The 19,789-nt window shown below is 35.6% G+C and overlaps 1 protein-coding gene across 2 annotated transcripts; it reads left to right on the top strand.

The window, feature by feature from the left end:
- Window positions 1-3,384: 3,384 nt before the first annotated feature.
- On the top strand, window positions 3,385-19,356 carry LOC137831105 (transcription termination factor MTERF15, mitochondrial-like). Of its 2 annotated transcripts, none has more exons than XM_068638641.1 (2): window positions 3,385-4,636; window positions 19,067-19,356. In XM_068638641.1, exons 1-2 carry the CDS (start codon window positions 3,514-3,516, stop codon window positions 19,069-19,071), a joined length of 1,128 nt encoding a protein of 375 aa, XP_068494742.1. In that variant the 5' UTR covers window positions 3,385-3,513; the 3' UTR covers window positions 19,072-19,356. The 2 variants fall into 2 exon arrangements, with proteins under 2 accessions (XP_068494742.1, XP_068494741.1); XM_068638640.1 differs by lacking the exon at window positions 19,067-19,356 and adding an exon at window positions 6,067-6,531 and having other exon boundaries at window positions 3,386-4,636.
- The last annotated feature ends 433 nt before the right edge of the window (window positions 19,357-19,789 follow it).

Below are 19,789 nucleotides of genomic sequence, written 5' to 3'. Positions count from 1 at the left end.
TTTTTATATTCCTTGAGAAGCTACCTTTGAAGGCAGGTTTGAACAACCAAATCAGTTAAAACAAGTTTTCAAAAAACTGTTATGAAAACTTACATTTAATCGGTTAAAATTACGATTTAACCGGTTGAATGGTTTTGACAGTTACACAACTGATTCAAAAAACAATTTCAAAAACAATTTCAAAACACCTTTGCCAGCATAGTGACAAACAATCGATTATCTCGAAACTTTAATCGGTTGTTTTTCCCTTTGCATGGAAAAACACTTTAATCTATAAAACACATTTAAATAAGCTTTGTTTGAGAATCAAGACTGATCTTACAAAGATTCTAAACCCCATAACAATACCTAAACCTAAAACACAACACAGTTTCAGGCTTCATGAGGATTTGATACATCAAAACTTCCCATCTTCAACATAATGAAATCCATTGGGCATCCACTATGCAATCAATCATAGATTACAATCCACACACACACCAAAGAAGTGATCTTGAACACCTCCAGAACACACATTTCTCTTGGCAAATACACCATAGAATTCAAAACAACCTCTGATTCTGTACACACCACAAGTATTCCATAAATACAAGAGAGAAAGAGGAAGGATTACACCTAATCAATATGAAAACGAAAGATTACACATCAATCATATTCCTCTCTTTGTGAAAACCCAAAAGCTTGAAGTAAATCTTTGAAAACTGAAATCACTTTATTCAAACTGAATTCTCTAATCTGTAATTTTTTTCTTAGGAGCGTAAAACTAACTTTTTATACTCCAAAGGTTTTTTAAAAACATTTAAAGTAGAAATCAATTCAGTTTTTTAAAAAAAAACAGATTTACCAAACTTAACAAAAATTTGTTATGGATTTTCAAAAAAACAATGGGTTGAATTTTCAAAACAACCGATTGAATTGGTTTGACAGCAAAGTCAACCAAAGTCAAACAGTTTCAAACCCTTTTCAAAAACCACTAAATGATAAACAATCGGTTGAAACGACAAAACAACAGGTTGTTTTCCACTTGTTTAGAAAACACTATTTTTCAATAAAGGTTTTCATTTAAATCATATTTGGATTCTAACAAAGAGTGGATTACAAATTCAAACTACCCAGAACACACCCACACAAGCAGCAACTAAGCCTCTAACTAATCTTCATGGATTTGGAGACATCAAAGCCCTTGTTCAACAGCTTGAAGACTCATCTTTGCAAAACTCTCATGTTGCTTCCATTGATGACAATGAAATATACATTGATGTTGTTACAACTGGAAATATAAAAGGGAATGTCTATAGACTTGGTGTATAAAGAAAAAGGTTTAATAGTTCCACAAGTTCTGACTCTATTACAAGCCAAGCTCCAGTAGTCCATCAAATAGAAGAAATGCGTGAGACTATTCAAAAGTTAAATGTTGAACTTATGGCAAAAGATGCCAAGGAGCAGACACTAGAGGAAAAGATGGAGTGATTGATGAAAAATCATGAACAACAAAGTTAACACATGCGCAAACAAGATGAACAGATGCAACTCATCTTACAACACATTCAAATGAAAAATCACATGTCAGGCCTTTCAAATCCTACAACCAATGGACATCATAAAGAAGATGTTGGAGATCCCACATCGACTAGAGATTAAGACATTTTCATTGTATATAAGTGGGTGCAAACTTCACCTCATAAGCTGGTTTTATGGGATCGAGTTAGGCTTAAAGTTCACTTTGTAATAGAAGATCACTTTATGGATTATAGTGCAAAAGAAGATTAGTTGTTTGTTTTATTATATAACAGATTTTATATAACAGATTTCACACTTTTAACTTGTTTATAATAACTTTCGTTGTATAATATGGTTTACTTTTAATTTGAATACAACTCTTTCTTAAATTATGTTTTGGAGTTCATTCCTATTTAGTTTGATTGAATTTTGAGTATTTATAAGTAGGTTTGAAAATTGTTTATAAATAGGTCAAAATACCATTTAAAATAGGTATTAATAATATATATAAAAATAGCCACCAAAATTGATTTGGTGGCTGATTCTAAACCATCGTTGTTTAGCGACCGAAATAGGATTAGTCGTTGTAATTAAAAGAAATAATATTTAGTCACCAAAATATATTTGGTCATTATAGGTCTCTAATTTTTCCATCGAATTATCCACTGAAAAAAATTTGATCGCTATAGGTCTTCAATTTAACCACCGAATTAAAGAAACACCCTATTTCTTGATGTTTGAGTGATGAATTTAAAATGTTGCATAGAACGTTTACCTATTAACTTAGACAACTTAAATATGATGTTAACAACTTTAGTAAAAAAAACAGGTTGTGAACTATGTTAAAATTAGTTATTTTTTAAGTAACTAAAAATTATTTAAAAGGACACCTTTTAACAAAATTAACAATGTTACTCTTAATATATTAGAAGAATAAGTTTCATTAACGTTTAAAACATAAATGAACAAAATAGAGAAAGTTGAAAAGATAAAACACTGCATCAGATTTCTACAAATAAAATATAAGGGGATTGTTTTTAGGTATTTTAGTCTTACGGTATTGAATCAATTTCAACAAAATTAATTGACAAATTCTTCCTACACCCAATATTGAACCTGTACCCAACACAATTTTAAAATTCAAAAATATTCTTTATTTTAAAAATGAAAATCCAAAATTAAAAATAATACATTCTGAAAAAGTAGATCCAAAAGAGTTTTTTTTTCCAGAAATAAAAATCCGAAAACAAAAAATCAAAAAGCCCATTCCAAATAAAAAAATCCATAATAAGAGTATTTTCGTCTTTTTTATTGGAATTGGGTGCAGCTATATAATGCAGAATCAATTGCCAAATTAGTTTTAACAAACTCCAAACTACATTTCCTTAAAGGCCGGGTTTTATTTCTTACTACACCCCCATAATTACCAAGTGCATCTCATACTAAGAGAAAAAGATTAAAATATCATTCCTTCTATATTGTGTTGCTCTTGCTTTTCTCTATACTTTTGTTCTCTATTGGAAAGGAAGATGAAGGAGAAAGAGAAGTTTCAGAAGTTATCATTTAAGTTTAGACTTGTTCTAAAAGTTTAGGGTTTAGGGTTTCAAAATGTATTTTACATATTATGGATTATTCTAAAAATCTTATTTCAAAAATTTTATTTAAAAATCAGTTTTGAAAATTATATTTTGAAAATGTCAAAAATTTATTCTAAGAACAGATAATTTTGAAATTACTTTTATTAAAGGTAAAAATGATCAAAATTGGTGAAGTGTAATTAGAAAACTAACTTTTATTAAAGATAAAATGGTCAAAACTAGTGAAGTGCAGTTAGAAATTACGAGGGTGTAGGAAGAAAAAGCCTAAACGCCGTCATGAAGTGTTGTGTTCGAAAACGCCATTGTAGGTGCATCACTCTGAGGCAGTGAACTGTGAAGACTGAGCGGAAGGAAGCATCATCCTGTAAATTGAAATTGGGTTAGTCATCAATTTTCTTCAGCAATTTCATTACAAATGCACCATTTTCTTAGTTATAGGTTAACAAGTAGAACCCCCCACTTTGGTTTTCTCTGTCACAATGCGGTTCATTTCTTCATTTCAAGAACTCTATCTGTATCAAACACAAATCACCAAAAAAGTTACACCTTTAACGTATATGACATCATCAACTCATCTGGGTTGTCCTCAGAAAAAGCCCTGAAACTCACAAAAAGGTTGGAATTGAAAAAACCAGATGGGGCAAATGCTGTAATTGATCTTCTCAGGAACTACGGGTTTTCTGATACCCACTTACATAGCCTTGTAAAGAAAATCCCTTCTGTGCTTTTGTCAAAACCTGAAAAGACCCTTTTGCCAAAACTCAAGTTCTTCCATTCTATTGGGTTTTCAACCACTGACCTTCCTAGATTCCTCATTGGAAACACTTCATTTTTGAGTTCTAGCTTGGACAAAACTATTATCCCCCGTTACCAGATCATCAAGAGACTAGTTCACAGTGATAAGGAAGTGGTTTCCACCTTGAAGCACGATAGGTGGCACGTCAACCGTGGAAATTTTCTGAGTTCAGTTCAAAATGTTGGGACTTTGAGACAGCTTGGGGTGCCTCAACATTCCATTTCCTTTCTTGTAACCAATTTTCCAAGTGTAACATTTATGAATCATTCGAGATTTGTTGAGGCTGTGGAGAAAGTGAAGGAAATGAGGTTTGATCCTTTGAAAGTAAATTTTGTGGTGGCACTCCAAGTGTTTGCAGAGATGAGTGAAGCAATGTGGAAATCAAAATTAGAGGCTTTTGAGAGGTGGGGCTGGTCCACTGATATCTGTCTTTTAGCTTTCAGAAAGCATCCTCAGTTTCTGATGTTGTCAGACAATAAGATTATGAAAATATTGAGCTTCTTGATGAAAGATATGGGTTTGCCAGTAGAACACATTGTTGGATGCCCCGAAATTCTTAAATGCAACTTGGAGAAGACAGTTATCCCTAGATGTGCAGTTGTTAAGCTTTTGAAGTCAAGGGGTTTGATAAAGAGTGATTTGAAAATAAGTACCTTCATCAAGATCAGTGATAAAGTGTTTTTGGAGAGATATGTGACCCGATTTCAGAAAAATGAACCACTAGTATTAGATGCGTACAAAGGTCAGAAGTCAATTGATCTTATATACATACCTTAAATTTGGAACATCTTATTTGCTGTACTTCATTGTTGAAATTGACTTTTAATTTTGTGGCTTTCATTTTATGCTTGATGTTTTGTACTGATTTTTAGCATTGCCAAATAACTATTATGTTACATCACTTAAGAGCTATCTTCAATTCTACTTCCAAGTTGTGGTCATTTTGATTAGGCAAAGCACATTAAATGAAGAAGATTCACTTGATCTTGTCGTCCTAGGAGAATATTGATAAATTGCTTTTTTCTGTCGGAAGAACTTGAACTATTTGGGCGAAAATTTGTTTCAACATATGTGAATAACCATGCTATTAACTTTAAAGATGTCATCACTAGAATGTTGCTAACCTTTGAGGCTCGAGGAAAGCATGAACAAAATATATTTCTTTTTAAGAACCACTCTAGAGTTTTAGCATTCTCCAATCCATAATTTATGGCAATGCCATAATACTCTCTACAAGTTTGGTATACTGCTCTTTCAGCTGAGGTTTTTGCTTTGTTTTGCTAGCTTGTAAGTGTTCACATTAACCTGATATACTTTTGGATTTGAAATTCCATTTGTAATCTCAGAATCCCTATCAGTTGTTATATTGTTATTTGACAAATATAATTAATTAATCAGCAGCTAATGTGCCTTTTTTTTTTCCTTTCATTCATTTGATGAACAAAGGTCCTTATTTTCGTATTCCATTAATGAAGATTTAAAAGCAGTATTTGGCTATATGCTACCAAAACTGAGACTGCACTAACATTGATTCTAATATATTTTATGTTTTTTGGTAGTATCACACATGGTGAAGTTACTATTAGTAATGTTTCAACAATACTATATACTAGTGTGACAGCTAGAATAAACTTGACGATGATATTACACCTTGACTTATCTCAATTATAATTTTGGTATGCCTATATGTATTTTACTTCTGACACCCATTAGATCTGATAGACTATTGGAAGCTTAATTTTTGTCCTGGACATAGACAATAACTAATTTTGACATGATTTGTTTGTGGAAATATTTTTTTGACAGCTTTATAAGAGAGCTTTTGAAAGAGAAATTGTTTCCTTAGAAATAATCTGGAACAAACATGGACTTTGTTTGTTTACCTTCTTATTGGTGGCACCAAAAAGATAGTGGAAACACTTCAGTGAATCAATTAGTACCCACATTAGTATTTATTATAGGTTGTTTGCCTTGTGCTCCTATATAGATGTTAGTAACCATGGTATGGTATTCTAACACTACCTGAATAGATATTGTTCTTGTAATCCTTCTTCTTTATCTATAAAAAGAAACTCTACATGATTGTTTTTCTTTAGTAGCAATTTTTTCACTACCAAAAGTCTATCTATTTTGATGCACCATATGCTAATATTGTGCTTTGTTTTCGGGTAGGAATTGTGATGGAGATCAAGCTCAAGAGGACATGGAGGCCAATCATCAAGCTCAAGAAGAGGTGGAGGCACAAATGGAGGACGCCCATGGAGGTCAAAGTCCACCTCAAAGGATTACAAGAAGCATGTTCAAAGCTTTGGGAGCTAGAGAACATTTATTTTCTCTTTTTGTAATTTCTTTAGTTGAAGGTGCTTAGAGGAAAACATTAGAAACCTCTTTTGTTTTAGCATCTTGTAGGTTTTAATTAGGAGCTTTAGGGGGGTGTATTAGTAGAGAGGTGTAGAAGTAGAATAGGAGGTGCCATAGGATGTTTGTTTTAGGCGCCGGTTTCTATAATAGTTTAGGAGGGAATTTTAAAATGTTTTAGCTTAGTTTTTCAGCACCTTAGGCTATATATAGAGGTGCTCTCTTTGTAAAATTCAGATTGGAATTAATCTAAGAAAACTCTACTCAAATTTTGAGTGACCTTTGGAGAGCTTTTGGAGCCTTCTTCTCTAGTCTTATCTTGATGGATCAATGGAGTCCTCAAGTGGCGGCATCACTCTCATCTAGGAGCATTCCACACTTCTAGTGGCGAGATCATCCATCCTCCTTCCATCTTCATGAGCATTCTCTTCTCCTTCCTTTCTTCTTCTTCAATTGTTCATGTTGTTTTGTGTTCTTGAGTTTTTCAGTTTCGGTTTTTCTATTTTCCAGCACTATGTTCTGTTTCTGTTTTTAATTTCTGTTTTGGTTCGGTTCATTTGATCATTTGTTCAATTCTGTTCGGTCAATTCCAGTTTTAATCTCTTTGTTGATTTAATTTGACAATATTTGGTTCATCCAAATGAGTTTGGGATTTGGTACTAGTTATTGGTGAGTTCTTGTCTTAGAACAATGATCCAACTCTAAGAAAAGTGCCTCTATATTTTCCAGCTCAAGGTGATTCCTAAAAATGTCAAGAATCTTGTTCTATGTGGCTATTGGAATCACATCATGTGGTATCATGAGTCTTAGGTTCATTCTTGTTTAATTGTTGAGTTGTGTGCACTTTATTTCAAGAGCTCTTTTAATTTCTTGCAATTTAAGTTTCTGTTTTAGAATTTTACTTGAGTTTTCTTGCTGTTTTTCTTTTACACCAAGTGTTTGTGAAAAGGTTTATAGCACTCATTCTTCTTATGAGTATGGTTGCTCTTTTGGAATGGCATTATCCTTCCTAGAGTTTATCTTAAGCTTCCTTTCACTTGTTACAATTTGTGATGTGTCTTTTAATTTTTGAATCATGTCAAGTTTTGTCTTAGTCATGTTATTCCATATATGTCATTACTTCTAGTAGTACTTTTATTGTTTTGATTGTTTCTTGCTTTGGTGTCATATAATTTTCTGATTTGATGTTGATCCTTTGTGCATTTTCTTTTTAGATTTGAGTTCATACTTGTATTCTAGACCTATACAAATTCCAATACATCATTTTCTATTATGTCTTTGCTAGTTCATCATTTTGTTTTTTTATTCCTATTAAGGATTCCTCTGTTTTTGAAAAAAGTGCTTACTGTTTTTCCTTATTGCAACTGATTTACGTACTGTAAAATTCTGAAATTCTGGATTTGAGATATTCAAAGTGTTAGAAAAGAATAGAAAAAAGAATCATTCAAAAATATGAAGTACACAAAAAATGATAAATAAAATAAAAAAAGTGTACATTCCTGCCAAAAAAAATACGGTAATCTGGCAGCGATTTTAAAAAACTTATTTCTCTCAATTGGCTTACTGTTTTTAATTGATTCCAGTGCCATTTTTGAGTTAACATCTTGAAGTTTCTGTGGTATAAATTTCATAATCCAGTTCGCTCTACAACGTTCCAGTTAAATCAGTGAATATCAAGCACAGTTTGCATTTTAAAAAAAAAATTTCCAGTAGCTAAATTTTTTGTTTTCTTCATCTACTCTAGTGCTTTTCTTTAGGTATTCTTTTGTGTGCCTACTTTTCTCATTGAGTTCTTTATTTTCTTGATTGTCTTTCATTCTTACTCTTTGAGTTTGTCTTACATATAGTATTCCTTTTGCAATTACCTTTCCTTGCTTATACTTTTTCTTGTTTGTCTTTATTGTTTCTTTGGTTTTGTGGTGGTTTGCTCTTAAGATTGGTGTGCTTGCTTTGACATATTTCATTTGAGGATTCCAAGGCCTCAAGATCAGATTGGTGCAAGAACATTATTTCTTTGAGAGTGATATCTTTTTCAGCCTTAGTTCATTTCCGCAGTTTCATTGCCAAAAGCTCACTGTTTTTGCTAATTTTTAACTTGTTTGCTGTTTTTGTGTGTTTGCTGTTTTTTTTAATTACAAATGGCTGGATTTTCAAGTGATGCATCCTACAAACAGAATTCTCCTTCCAAAGCTTCCATTCTTGGTGAATTACATGAAGCTCAAAGAACAATTAGACGGTTGGAGGAGAAAATGCTAAAGATGGAGGTCCAACAAGCTAGACCATCTCCTTCTATCCATGATGGACATCATTCTCATAGACCATCTTCAAGAGCTTCTTCAAATGATGTTGGCCGTGAAGATGAGCATAGGAGAAGGAGACCTCCACCCCAAGTCCATGGACAAAGACATCATCACCAAGGGGAAAGAATTCACTACGGCAATGGCTTCTACCATGATGCAAAGTCCAAGCTTCCTTCGGTCAAGCTCCCTTGTTTTAATGGTTCTAGTGATCCAAATGTGTATTTAGATTGGGAGGCTAAGTGTGAACAAATTTTTGAGATCCATGAGGTCCAAGATGAGCATAAGCTCAAGCTAGCCACCCTAGAGTTTAGTGATTATGCCATGAAATGGTGGCATGGAATTGTAAAGGACATTATCTATCACAAGGGTCCTCCCGTGGACTCTTGGAACTCTTTAAAGGATCATATGCGCGCTAGGTTTGTGCCCCCACATTTTAGGAAAGACCTCATGTTGAGACTTCAACGGTTTCAACAAGGCACGCTAAATGTGGATGAATATTATAAGGAGCTTGAGACGCTTGTGCTTAAAATTGAATTAGAAGAAAGTGAAGAAGCCATGGTTGCTAGGTTTGTGAGTGGTCTTAGGAAGGATATTCAAGACATTGTTGAGTTACAAGAGTATTCATCATTGGGCTCTTTAGTTCATCTTGCAATGAAGGTGGAAGCCTAACTTGCTAAGAAAAACTCTTTTAAAAATGCTTCCAATGATGGATACTACTCCAAGTCTTGGAGAAACAAAACTTCTTTTTCTAAACATCCTTCCAAAGATTCTTCTTTCAAACCCAAGGAATCTAAGCCATCTACTTCTAGACCTAAGTCTCCCACTAGAACATCTAACACTAAATGCTTTAAATGTATGGGTTATGGTCATATTGCTGCAAATTGTCCTTCCAAACGAAGTATGTACATGCATGAGGGCATTGTAGTTAGTGAGCATGATTCGGATAAGCATTCATTGCATTCTCATGCATCTAGTGAGGAAGAGAGCGAATGTCCACTTGAAGGGGACTTGTTAGTTGTGAGAAGACTTCTTGGACAAGTTTCACAACCTTTTGATGAAAGTCAAAGGGAAAATATTTTCCATACAAGATGTCTTATTCAAAACAACATTTGTTCCTTGATAGTGGATGAGGGTAGTTGTGCAAATGTGGCTAGTACAAGAGTAGTAGATAAGCTTGGATTGCCTACTATCTCTCATACAAAGCCCTACAAATTACAATGGCTTAGTGAAGTAGGAGAAATAATTGTTAATAAACAAGTCCTCATCCATTTCTCCATTGGAAAATACAAAGATGAGGTATTATGTGATGTTGTGCCCATGGAAGCCACTCATGTTCTTTTGGGAAGGCCTTGGCAATTTGATAGAAAAGTTTTACATGATGGCTTTACCAACAAACTATCTTTTGAATTCCATGGTCACAAGGTTACTTTAAAATCTCTCTCTCCAAGAGAAGTCCATGAGGACCAAGTTATCATGAAGAAAAAGAGGGAGAGTGAAAAAGATAAAAAAGAAAAAAAAGATAAGAGTTCTAAGCCTACACTCCTTGTGTCTAGGCGTGATATTGAAAGGGAAATAGTGGCTCATCATCCTCTTTTCTTAGCCATCCCTAGAACTCTTAGAGTAGAATCACTTGTTGATAGTCCTCATTGCTTGGAAAATTTGGTAGAAGAGTTCAAAGATGTGTTTCAAGATCCTCCAAAAGGACTTCCACCTTTGAGAGGGATTGAGCACCAAATTGATTTGATACCGGGCTCTTCTTTACCAAATCGTCCAGCATATAGGACCAATCCAAGTGAAACCAAGGAAATTCGCCAACAAGTTGAGGCTTTGATTGAGAAAGGGTGGGTGCAAGATAGCATGAGTCCTTGTGCTATGCCTATCATCTTAGTGCCAAAAAAGGATGGCACATGGCGAATGTGTTCGGATTGTAGGGCCATAAATAACATAACCATTAAGTATAGGCATCCCATACCTAGACTAGATGATTTGTTGGATGAATTACATGGTTCTAAAATCTTTTCAAAGATTGATCTTAAAAGCGGCTACAATCAAATCCGTATCAAACCGGGTGATGAATGGAAGACGGCTTTTAAGACCAACTTTGGTTTATATGAGTGGTTAGTTATGCCTTTTGGTTTAACTAATGCACCAAGTACCTTCATGCGCCTCATGCATCATGTTCTTAGACCTTTCATTGGTAAGTTTGTTGTGGTTTACTTTGATGACATTCTCATTTATAGCTTATCTTTGAATGACCATAGGTTGCATGTTAGGCAAGTTTTGGAAACCCTTAGGAAGGAACATTTGTATGCTAACCTTGCTAAATGTATGTTTGCTCTTGATCATATAGAATTCCTAGGGTTTGTTGTGAGTTGTAAAGGGGTCCATGTGGACAAAACAAAGGTGGTGGCCATTCAAAATTGGCCTACACCGAAATCTTTGAATGAGGTCCGAAGTTTTCATGGGCTTGCTTCTTTCTATAGAAGATTTGTCCCAAACTTTGGTACCATTGCCGCACCACTCAATGACATAGTGAAAAAGGATGTGGTCTTTCATTAGGGAGAAGCACAACAAAATGCTTTTGATACTTTGAAAGAAAAATTGACTAATGCTCCCATCTTGGCCCTTCCTAATTTCACTAAGACATTTGAGATTGAGTGTGATGCTTCAAGCATAGGTATTGGGGCTGTTCTCCTTCAAGAGGGCCACCCCATAGCCTATTTTAGTGAGAAATTGAAGGGAAGTCATCTCAACTATTCCACCTATGATAAGGAATTATATGCACTTGTTAGGGCTTTGTTTACTTGGCAACACTATCTTTTTCCCAAAGAGTTTGTGATACATAGTGATCATGAATCTCTTAAATATTTGAAAAGTCAAAACAAACTTAACAAGAGGCATGCTAAGTGGGTGGAATTCATTGAGCAATTTCCTTATGTGATCAAACACAAGCAAGGCAAAATAAATATTGTGGCGGATGCTCTTTCTCGAAGATACACCTTGCTAAATCTTTTAACCTCTCAATATCTTGGTTTTGATCACATTAAGGAACTTTATCATGATGACCTTGATTTTTCTCCCATCTATCAAGAGTGTCTTAAAGGAGGACACAAAGACTTTTTTATTCAAGATGGCTTTCTTTTTAAAGGAAAACGTCTTTGTGTTCCCCAATGCTCTATTAGATTATCTCTTGTTAGAGAAGCTCATGAGGGGGGTTTAATGGGACATTTTGGGGTTGCTAAAACTTTGGATGTGTTGCATGAACATTTCTTTTGGCCTCATATGCATAAACATGTTCATAGTTTGTGTGATAAATGCATAGCTTGCCGCAAAGCTAAGTCTAAAATGCATCCCCATGGTCTATATACTCCTCTTCCTATCCCTTCAATGCCTTGGGTAGATATATCTATGGATTTCATCTTAGGCTTACCTAAGACATCAAAGGGAAAGGACTCCATTTTTGTGGTAGTGGATCGTTTTCAAAGATGGCTCACTTTATTCCTTGCCACAAAGTGGATGATGCATGCCACATTGCAAACCTCTTCTTCCAAGAAGTGGTTCGCTTGCATGGGATTCCTAGGTCTATAGTGCCCGATAGAGATCCTAAATTCTTGAGTCACTTTTGGAAGACCTTGTGGGGCAAGCTTGGAACTAAGCTTTTATTTTCTACCACTTGCCACCCACATTGATGGTCAAACCGAGGTGGTGAATAGAACTTTAGGACAACTATTGAGATGCTTTATTTCGGGGAATCCTAGAGTGTGGGAGAATTTACTACCCCATGTTGAGTTCGCATATAACCGAGTAGTAAATTCTACCACCTCCCATTCTCCTTTTGAGGTGGTCTATGGGTTTAATCCCCTAACACCTCTTGATCTTCTTCCTATTCCCCTTCTTGAAGATGTCTTGTGCAAAGATGGAGATGAAAAGGCTTCTTTTGTGAAAACTTTGCATAAAGACATCCCCTTCTTGAAGAGAATTGAGAAGAAGGTTGGCAAGTATGTTGAACTTGCCAATAAAAGGAGAAAAGCATTGTTGTTTGATGAGGGCGATTGGGTTTGGCTTCACTTGAGAAAGGATCGTTTTCCTACTCAAAGGAAGTCCAAACTAATGCCTCGAGGGGATGGACCTTTCCAAGTCCTCAAGAGGATTAATGACAATGCTTATGAGTTAGATATGCCTGATACTTTCTTAGGTAGTCATACTTTTAATGTCAGCGATCTAACTCCTTTTTCTGTAGGTCTCAAGAATTCGTGGTCGAATTCTCTCCAACTCGGGGAGTATGATGGAGATCAAGCTCAAGAGGACATGGAGGCCAATCATCAAGCTCAAGAAGAGGTGGAGGCACAAATGGAGGACGCCCATGGAGGTCAAAGTCCACCTCAAAGGATTACAAGAAGCATGTTCAAAGCTTTGGGAGCTAGAGAACATTTATTTTCTCTTTTTGTAATTTCTTTAGTTGAAGGTGCTTAGAGGAAAACATTAGAAACCTCTTTTGTTTTAGCATCCTGTAGGTTTTAATTAGGAGCTTTAGGGGGGTGTATTAGTAGAGAGGTGTAGAAGTAGAATAGGAGGTGCCATAGGATGTTTGTTTTAGGCGCCGGTTTCTAGAATAGTTTAGGAGGGAATTTTAAAATGTTTTAGCTTAGTTTTTCAGCACCTTAGGCTATATATAGAGGTGCTCTCTTTGTAAAATTCAGATTGGAATTAATCTAAGAAAACTCTACTCAAATTTTGAGTGACCTTTGGAGAGCTTTTGGAGCCTTCTTCTCTAGTCTTATCTTGATGGATCAATGGAGTCCTCAAGTGGCGGCATCACTCTCATCTAGGAGCATTCCACACTTCTAGTGGCGAGATCATCCATCCTCCTTCCATCTTCATGAGCATTCTCTTCTCCTTCCTTTCTTCTTCTTCAATTGTTCATGTTGCTTTGTGTTCTTGAGTTTTTCAGTTTCGGTTTTTCTATTTTCCAGCACTATGTTCTGTTTCTGTTTTTAATTTCTGTTTTGGTTCGGTTCATTTGATCATTTGTTCAATTCTGTTCGGTCAATTCCAGTTTTAATCTCTTTGTTGATTTAATTTGACAATATTTGGTTCATCCAAATGAGTTTGGGATTTGGTACTAGTTATTGGTGAGTTCTTGTCTTAGAACAATGATCCAACTCTAAGAAAAGTGCCTCTATATTTTCCAGCTCAAGGTGATTCCTAAAAATGTCAAGAATCTTGTTCTATGTGGCTATTGGAATCACATCAAATTGGGCCTCTAGTGTTTTGAAATTTGGATTCTCCTTGTTGTGCTTTCAACATCGGCATTGTATATTTTTGTTTCAGAATTGGCTCTTTGCAGTCTTTAGTTCTTCCATAACAATAACAAGAATATATTGGAATTGTGCCTTTTTAACAAAAGTCATTTTAGTTTTTGGAATGTATGAAACTTGTTATCCGTGTATCTTTCAAGGATTTTCTCTACTCAATTTCCCTCTACCAACATTTTTCTTGTGGACATAAATTAATAAACCATCCATTAAAAAAATGCAAGAGGAAGAGTGGTAACAAAACACTAGAGACTCATGGAAATTGTCAACAATGTTCGTTATTATACCATCAAGAAGATAGTAGGAGAAATATGGGAACTATCCATAGATTAAACTATAATAAAGAGGGGACTTGATATGATTCCAGTAACATGATGGAGATATGATATGAACATGTTATGCAGTGTTGTCAAACTCGTAACTCGGAGGTGGATCGGAGAGAGAAAAAAAACTCGTAACTCGGGGATCGTAACTCGACTCGGAAGAGTTACTATTCGAGTTACTATACATAAGATAATTAAAAATACATTCATAATTCATGAAATGGTTGCAATACATAACATAATTTAACATAGATTCATAATTCATAAAACGGTTCAAATACATAACATAATTAAAAGAAAGTAGATTCAAGATAATGTTTAATACAAATAAACTATCCAACAAAATCATTCGCATTCATCATAGGATAATCATCTTCATCCTCCAAAAAATCTTCATTTTCATTATCATCAATTGGAGGAACTTCCAAATCATTATCATCATCAATTGGAGGAACCTCAATTGTTGCTCCTTTACTAGCTCCAACTTCAAGTAATATTTCTTCATCTAAACCATGTAATGTTTCATTTTCCTCCACAGTCCATTCATCATCAGAAGAAAGATCATCAACCGTATATTCTTTTGTCTTTCTAACATCTTTCTTCTTCGTCAATCTTGAATTAGTCATCACAAACACCACATCGTTCATAGTCATTTGGTATAAACGATTTCTTTTCTTAGTGTGAACCTAAATAATTATAAAAGTAGTTAACACATCATATGATCATCTAAAAAATAATTATGAAATCACAGCCAGATGAACTAAATTCTTACCCTTTCAAAAGCACTCCAATTACGCTCACAGCCAGATGAACTACAAGTCAAACTCAATACTCTAATTGAAAATCTTTGTAGTTCTGGATGTTCATCACCATATGATTCCCACCATTGTGATGGAGTTTTAGTCTTGAGTCCAAGTTGAGCTAAGGGAGTACCATACAATCCAGACTTGCTCTTGAAACTCTCTAATTGAAAATCAATTTTACTCATCACATCAAGGTCTCTCACCAACCTCTCCAAACATTCATACATTCCACGTTTCACCTCATAATCAACTTTAAAGTCAGGATGATAGTGTAACATGGGATTAAGATAATAGCCTGCAGCATGCAACGGCCTATGCAATTGGTTGTCCCATCTCTGATCAATGATTTCCCAAAGGGGAGTGTAGCTAAATAAGATAAAAACAAATAAATAAATCTCCAAAACAAGTTTGTATATCTAATTTAGAAATCAAATATAGGTAAATTACCTTTTACTAACTCCATTGAAGAGATTTTGTATCTTCTCTTTTGCCCTATCCATCTCTTCATAAATAAATCCCATGGCTGGTTTCTCATCTGAATCAACCATGCGCAACACTTTAATCAGGGGAAGAGCACCCCTCAAGCAATTTAAAATGCTTTTCCAAAATCCCTTGTCCATTATCAGATTTTCCACCAACCCTCCATCTCTAGTTTTTGCAAATTGACTAGATTGCCACTCTAAGGATGTGAACATCTTAATAAGTGATCCTCTATTATCATTCAAGCATCCTAAAGTCAGATAAGAGGTGGCAAAGCGAGTATTGGCTGGTCTTATCAAATCTTTTCCTTCACTATATTTGTGCAGCAAGGAGATAAGACCAGTTCTGGAGTAGATGTAGGTTGTAATCTTCTTCCCATTGGCGATTGTGTCGTGATGGAGTGGGATTTTCTTTTCAAAATCTTCCAACATTAGATCAATGCAGTGGGTTGCACAAGGAGTCCAATACAACTTTTTCCTCTTTTGCATTAACAACTCCCCAGCTGCTTTATAATTTGCTGCATTGTCCGTTACAATTTGGATGACATCTTCTTCCCCAACCTCTTCAACAATATCATCCACCATTTTGAAGATTTTTTCAGCTGTCTTGCATATATCAGATGCATCAATAGACTTCAAAAAGACCGTTTCCCTTGGACTATTTACCAAAAAATTCAGTATAGTCCTCCTCTTCCTATCGGTCCAGCCATCTGTCATTATTGTACATCCATATTTTTTCCAGAAAAGTTTATGTTCTTCTACAATCAGATTTGTCTTCTCAACCTCTTGCTTCAAGTATTTCACTCTTATTTCATAATAGGATGGTGGCTTTAATCCGGGACCATGTCTACCAATTAACTCAACCATCCTCTTAAATTCTTCACTCTTTGCTACATTAAAAGGGATAGCATTATTGTAGAAAAACCGAGCAATCTCTTGACATGCATCTTCTCTGTCATTCTTCTTGAAAATGGCATTAATAGTACTTTGAGATCCTTTTCTCTTGAAAATATTTGATGAGTTCCCAATCTCTTCTTCAATTGATCTTTTTATACCACTTTCTGTTTGTCCCACTGAACTCTCTTCTCTAGAGATTGACTTTTTTAAAAAAATTTGCTGCAGATTAACAACAGTATCCATCATTGATTTTTTAACATCTTCAGGCACTGATACACATGCCCCCACATCCTTTGAAGTCCCGGCTAAATGATGTTTTAATCTGTAAACCCCTCCTGTGAGTACTTTATCAGAGTATTTACACCTTAGGTTCCTTGTTTTTCCATCAACAAACACACAGTGCTTCCAAGCTGAATCAGTTCTTCCACTAGCCATTATAAATGATCACCAAAAATTAACGAAAGGCAGTGGCAGAGAGAAAGGCAGTGACGGAGCGGAAGGCAGTGGCGGAGCGATCGCGAAGCGGAGAGAGCACGAAGGCGGAGCGATCGCGAAGCAGAGAGAGCACGAAAGCGGAGCGTTCGCGGTGGTGCGCGAAGGCGGCGGCGGCGCAACGCAGCGTTCGCGATGGTTCGCGAAGGCGACGGCGGCGAGCAAGAGTGTGCGCGGTGGTACGCGGTGGTGCGCGAAGGCGGCGTCAACGAGAAGAGCTGCGACGACAAGCACAATCAGCGGCACAAGTTAAGAAAAATTAGGGTTTCGTTTCAGATTAGGGTTTCAGTTTTTAAAATTAGGGTTTTATTAATTTAGGGTTTTCTATTTGGGCCACGTCATGGATCGCTGGGGCCCTTGAATCGTCCGATCCAGCCCTTGGATCGCTGGATCGCTCCGATCCAGAGATGGTCCGATCCCATCTCTGATCTGACGCGATTTTGCCTGGAAAGATCGTAAACTCGGAAGATCGGCGAGTTAACTCGCGATCTTGACAACACTGATGTTATGGATTCAACAAGAGTTGGAATATGATTAGGCACTTTTCAAGAACTTGATCAATGTTCTTAACATTCAAGAACTCACCAAAACACAAGTAACCAAGCCAAACTCACATAGAAACCCATTTTGAACAACAAACCCATTGATAGAAACTCAAGAACACAACATATAACAATTATACCCATGGAGGACGTGACTAAAACAGCAAGAACAACCAATTTGCACCGATTAAAATTGAATATAAGTGCAACAAATGAAAGAGGAGATCATAAGGAAGAGATTGCACCGATTGAAAGTGAAAACAAGCAAGTAGAACAAAAATGGGTAATTTGGAATGAAGGGAAAATGGAGTTATGTGGATGAAACTCTTGGAATGTGCACGCCACTTGAAGGATGGTTGGCTTCAAGATGAGTGTTGTTGCCGCCACTTGAGAGCCCAAGAATTCACTCAAGATAAGACTAGAAGAGAAGAAGACACAAGTCTCTCTCTCACTCACCAATTTGGTAGAGGTTCTTCACTCTCAAAAATCAATCTTATTATTTCAAAGACCTAAGCACCCCTTTTATAATTGAGAGGGCTGGTCACAAAGTACAAGAGAAGCTTACAAGAGAAGCTTTTGAAAGGTCACCTTCTAACTCCTTCTATTCTAGCACCTAAAGGAGTGTGAAGAGACAACTTTCTAGATTTTTCCTAAAACTAGCGCCTAAAGTGCTATACAATGGAGGTGTCTTTAAGGTTTCTCTCTTTAGCACATCCTAAAGCTATTCTATATTATTTACAAATTTATACAAAAGAAACTATAAAGAGAGATATTAATTGGAGCTCATTCTTGAATGCTTGTAGTCTTCTTGTTGGCTTTAGGCTTGGTCCTCTCTTTATTTAATTCTTCTTTAATTTTTTAGAAGACTAGAAGGAAGAACTTTAAATGCTTGGGTGGATGACCTCTTCCTGCATTAGTGAAGTCCTCTATTACTTGAAATTCATCAGGACTTGTATAAATAGGAAATAGGGAAAGTTAATGAAGTATTTTATCTTTGGATTGAAAATTACAAAAGTGAAAAAGTGTGGGTGATGGAAGACTTGAAGTCAAGGGATCAACAACTAGGACTATGGTTTGACGGATCCAAGAAGACTAGGCCTCCATTGATATCAGTAGGCCTAAGATACTTCATTCAAATTCAACTTGTAAAATACAATGGGTAGACCTCCTATTTATAGGTGAATGAGTCTTGGAAAACAAGCAAGAGGGGTAGGATGGGAAAAGGGAAAAAAGACTACATCCCCTATTATGCTAAAGACACCTTATTCTAGTCTATTTTTGCTATTTGGACCCCTAAAGTGAGCCCAAAATTATTTACAACATATTCTATCTCTTAAGAAGACCAAAAGGAAGAATAGTTGGTGCTCTCGTTTATGCCCATCTCCTCTGGTCGGGTCCATGAGATCCTTGGTGGGGTCTTGAATTGTTTGTTGAGATGACGGCTCGCCATGTGTTTTGTCTTTTGCTTCCTTGGTCATCTTCATAACTACTTGGTTTGTATCAACTTCTTTGTGAACTTTAATTTTAGTTTGCCTACTTGTTTGGACACTTTTTGAATTCATCTACATCTCTTTTTTAGCTTTTTAAATTGAGTTTTATTGATTTACTTTCCTTGACCTATTGAAGTGGAATTCAAATTTGGATTTATGTGTTTCCATTTTAGATTAACTAACCTTTGAAGGTAGCATTCTAGAGGAAGTGAGACTGAAAGAAAAAGTGTTATCCTTGGGAGACTCTACAAGCCAAGAAGCAATGAGAGTTAAACACTTGGAGAGGGTTGAGAGATACCCCATTACTTTCTTCTTTTAATTTGCTTTATTTAATTTTCTTGTAATTCGAACTTTAACTTAGGTGTCTTGAAGGAATTTTTGGTGTTCTTCTATCTCCCAAGTGTTGACTTCCTTGTAATAGAAACACGTGTAGACAGTGAAAATGTGTTGAAGCTCACAAGTACTAACAAGTTTTCATCATTAAGCATTACCTAGTTTTTTTTTTCTTTTCAAGCTCACATGTAGGCATAGTAACTTAGTAAGTTCCAAAGTCTTGTTACTTAGAGTCTGAATTAGGTTAGAGTCTTTGTCTTAGCAGTGAGTAATTTTGAAAATTCAAAATGTCTAGACATCCTTCCACCATAGTGGAAGTGATTCATGTTCTTTTCTTAAGAGTATAACACATTTGACTCAAGAACTTAAATCACTAAAGTTATGGAAAAAGGAAAAAGCTCTGATGAAAGAAAAATAAAAGATTGAAATTGAAGCTAACCTTGTCATTATTGAGAAGGAAATTAGGGTTTTGAAACAAAAAGAAGAAAAAGTTCAAAACAAAAGTAAAATCGAGGAAAGAGTAGAAACAATTCCACTAGAGATTGGGGGCACCCAAGATGAGG

Source organism: Phaseolus vulgaris, chromosome 6 (genome assembly GCF_000499845.2).
Source record: "Phaseolus vulgaris cultivar G19833 chromosome 6, P. vulgaris v2.0, whole genome shotgun sequence".
Classification (NCBI taxonomy): domain Eukaryota; kingdom Viridiplantae; phylum Streptophyta; class Magnoliopsida; order Fabales; family Fabaceae; genus Phaseolus; species Phaseolus vulgaris.
This window is presented reverse-complemented; position numbering and strand designations above follow the sequence as displayed.

What these genes read in the sequence shown, in the direction of transcription:
- LOC137831105 (XM_068638640.1), top strand. Translation starts at nt 3,514, where the DNA reads ATGCACCATTTTCTTAGTTATAGGTTAACAAGTAGAACCCCCCACTTT. An exon ending in AGTATTAGATGCGTACAAAG is followed by an intron (nt 4,637 to 6,066) that starts GTCAGAAGTCAA and finishes GTTTTCGGGTAG; the next exon opens with GAATTGTGATGGAGATCAAG.